Source organism: Equus quagga, chromosome 15 (assembly GCF_021613505.1).
Source record: "Equus quagga isolate Etosha38 chromosome 15, UCLA_HA_Equagga_1.0, whole genome shotgun sequence".
Classification (NCBI taxonomy): Eukaryota; Metazoa; Chordata; class Mammalia; order Perissodactyla; family Equidae; genus Equus; species Equus quagga.
The window spans coordinates 39,621,151-39,624,317 of NC_060281.1; the positions used below are offsets into that span (position 1 = coordinate 39,621,151).

Below are 3,167 nucleotides of genomic sequence, written 5' to 3' on the forward strand. Positions count from 1 at the left end.
GAGTAGCTCTCCTTGCGGCTGCGCTTGCGCTTCTTGCCGTCCTTCTTCTGCGCCTTGGTCACCGCCTTCTTGGAGCCCTTCTTCGGGGCTGGAGCCGACTTAGTAGGTTCAGGCATTGTAGCGTTAAAAGTTACAACACTATCGCTAACACCTGGGAAAATAATCACCCCCAGCGAGGCCACATTTATTTATAGATGCGGTATTCAAATGAGGTTAGTAAAATTTCGCTCATGATTGGATTAATTTTACTGTGTCGTCACGATTGCGAATGTAAATGATAGTCGCAGATCTACCTTTTCATTGGCTATTTCTTTACTTTGCTTTGACCCAATCGGAAGGCCTAGACTAGGCTACCCAAAGCTACTATAAACAGCCTCTTCAAGCAACTGCTCTGTGTATTTCAGAGAACAGACGAAAGTTTTATTGAGAAGAGGTTGGTTTTAGCTTTGTGGGTGAAGGCAACTTCGTGCTCGCTAGGACAACTTCGTGCATGGGGCCTGGGCCCGCAGCAGTGGACACCTAGTGGCCATGCTGATGTCCTGCATGACTAGCGTTGGCCCAGCGTTGTGGTAGCGTATTATTCCCACCGCAGCTAACCAAATCCCAACCACCGGAAGCTCAGCAGTATGCTGAGCTGCGTGACCCTTTTTAATTCACATTGCGATCTCTCTTCTCTACCAAAAATTCTGGGAATTTTTACCACCAGACCGTTATCGTTGAAATACTTGGAAATAGTTTCCCCTAATCTGCCAAATTTTGTCTTTCGGTTTGTTGTGAATGCAAGTGGTCCAGTAAATAGCAAATCTTTCCTGCAGTGAGGAAATAAATACTGAGTACACACCTCGTCAATTTCGGTAATACGTTAGCGACCTCCATACACTTACAGAACATACGCGTAACATTCTAAGTCACTTCTGCCCCCCAATTCGTGCTCTCCTGCATCGCGTCCTACTGTGGGCAAATTTACTTCCCAACCTAGTGCACACTAATTGCCCAACATTCTCTCAACACTCTGAAAACAGGATAGGCAAAGTAGGCCGACGCGCAAGCCGCGTTCCAGGTTCTTCTAACCTGTCTGGAAACAGTTCCCAAAAGCCCAGACCCGTTTCAGCTGGAGCCATTACTGACAACCCACCTCCCATGCCCGGAGGCCCGCCTCTCACTTGCGGCCTTCCAGCCACGCCCCCTTAGAATGTGCAACAGCTCTTTTGATGAGATCTATGGGTGGCTCTGAAAAGAGCCTTTGGGTTGTGTTGAGCTTCTAAGTAGTTGGCCAAAAGACTTTACTTCTTCTTGGCTGCCGCCTTCTTTGGCTTGGCTGCCTTGGGTTTGGCGGTCTTTGGTTTAGCCGCCTTGGGTTTCACCGCTTTGGCCTTCGCTGGGCTCTTGGGCGCCTTCTTGGGCTTGGCTGCTTTCGCTTTTTTCGGGCTTTTTGCCTTTTTGGCTCCCGCAGCCGCAGCAGGCTTCTTCGCTTTCTTTGGGGTCTTCTTGGCGCTCTTCTTCGGGGTGGCCGCCCCCGTGGCTTTCTTGGGCTTCTTAGCCGCTCCCGCAGGCTTCTTGGGTTTGGCCGCACCCGCCTTTTTCGCTTTGGGTTTGGCTTCCCCAGAGGCAGCCTTCTTGTTGAGCTTAAAAGAGCCTGAGGCACCAGTGCCCTTGGTCTGCACTAGTGTGCCCTTGCTCACCAGGCTCTTGAGACCCAACTTGATGCGGCTGTTGTTCTTTTCCACGTCGTAGCCAGCGGCCGCCAGAGCCTTCTTCAGCGCAGCCAAGGACACGCCGCTACGCTCCTTGGAAGCGGCGACAGCCTTGGTAATGAGCTCGGACACCGGGGGCCCAGATGCCTTGCGCTTCGCGGCACCCGCGGCCTTGCGGGCCTTCTTCTTCACTGGTGCTTTCTCGGCAGGAGCCGGAGCGGCGGGCGCGGCGGGCGCAGTCTCGGACATATTGAAGGCGGGCTTGGGAAGAGCAACTCGAGCCGGAAACAGAGGCACTGGCCGGGACTCGGGCAGCGCCGCTGCGCCCGCCCGTTTATATAGGGCGGAGCTGCGCCGTGATTGGTGCGCTGTCCAGCCCGCCTTGCTGGCAGCCGCAGAGTGTCCTCTCGGATCCCGAGTTGTGTTTGTTACACCTCAAAAAATGCCAAAAATATCAAAATTCTCTACACCGAATTGCCTGATTTTTCTCAAAAGATGATCCCCGAAGCCTCAGCCTTCACGCAGGTCTCAAATTATGAAGAAAGCATAAAACCTTCTGCCAAAAACCAGCAATATTTCCCGCCGTGCTCGTCAAATTTCAACTCAGAGAAACAAAACTTTCTATTTTCTTCGTAAATTATAAACCGATCTTTAAGTGTGGAGTTTTCTGACCTCTCAAATATGATTCTCCAAGTGGTTAGCTTCTTATGTGTCCAAAAACCATGCTACTAGCATTAAGATTTTTATTACAAATCTGCGCTTAAGTGAGGGAAGTAACACAGGCTCCTCGGAGAGTCCTGCCTATTGAGCCGAGGGCATTTGAGTTCATCAAACTGGTTTAGTTTAATGCAAAACAAATTATTGCCCATTTTGGGTTAAATTTTGGACCCCTGAGACATCACTCTATGCACCCATGGCTTATTTCTTCCGCTGCATCTGGGATTTTTAACAATTCCTTGGGATAATTCTTTTCCTTTCTGCTCCCAAGGGTTGGGGGCGGGGCTGTTGCTGCTCTTCCTCTGGACAACTGCTCCATGAGTTTAACTTGAATTCAGGATATTTGGTAAGGAAGGGGAGTCCAAACCATACTAAGGGTACACAGATGGACAAGGATTAATTTTCACATAACACACAGATGATGTCCATAAATCCACTGAAAGTGGAGGTGCACTTTGAAGAATTTGTCTGCAGTCTTGCTGAATTCTTTGGCGTGTGCTTCAGGATCAAAGTGTAATACAGTAGTTGGAATTGAAATTCAAACTTTGATCATAAGGGGAAATAAATGAGGAGTGTAGATTATAACCTACCTATTCCCATTACTAGAGAATCCCAGACCGGGTTATTACTGAATAACTGATGAATGACTAGTCCAAACACCAAATATGGCTTCAATCATAAAGATAATGGCCCTATGCTTCCTAGAGCTCCATAAGAAAGAAAAGTTACACGTAGGATTGAATGACAAGTTCAATT

At 48.9% G+C, this 3,167-nt stretch overlaps 2 protein-coding genes across 2 annotated transcripts in view; both read right to left on the reverse strand.

Moving 5' to 3' along the window:
- The window catches only part of LOC124226079 (histone H2B type 1-M), a 26,855-nt gene extending 25,771 nt beyond the window's left edge, over nucleotides 1–1,084 (reverse strand). Inside the window, exon 1 of the mRNA XM_046638888.1 lies at nucleotides 1–1,084. Within this exon, the coding sequence (XP_046494844.1) occupies nucleotides 1–116 (116 nt within the window). The 5' untranslated portion in view covers nucleotides 117–1,084.
- Nucleotides 1,085–1,228: 144 nt separating this feature from the next.
- Nucleotides 1,229–1,991, reverse strand: LOC124226062 (histone H1.4). Its single transcript, XM_046638867.1, has one exon. It carries the CDS (start codon nucleotides 1,941–1,943, stop codon nucleotides 1,284–1,286), a length of 660 nt encoding a protein of 219 aa, XP_046494823.1. The 5' UTR covers nucleotides 1,944–1,991; the 3' UTR covers nucleotides 1,229–1,283.
- Nucleotides 1,992–3,167: the final 1,176 nt, after the last annotated feature.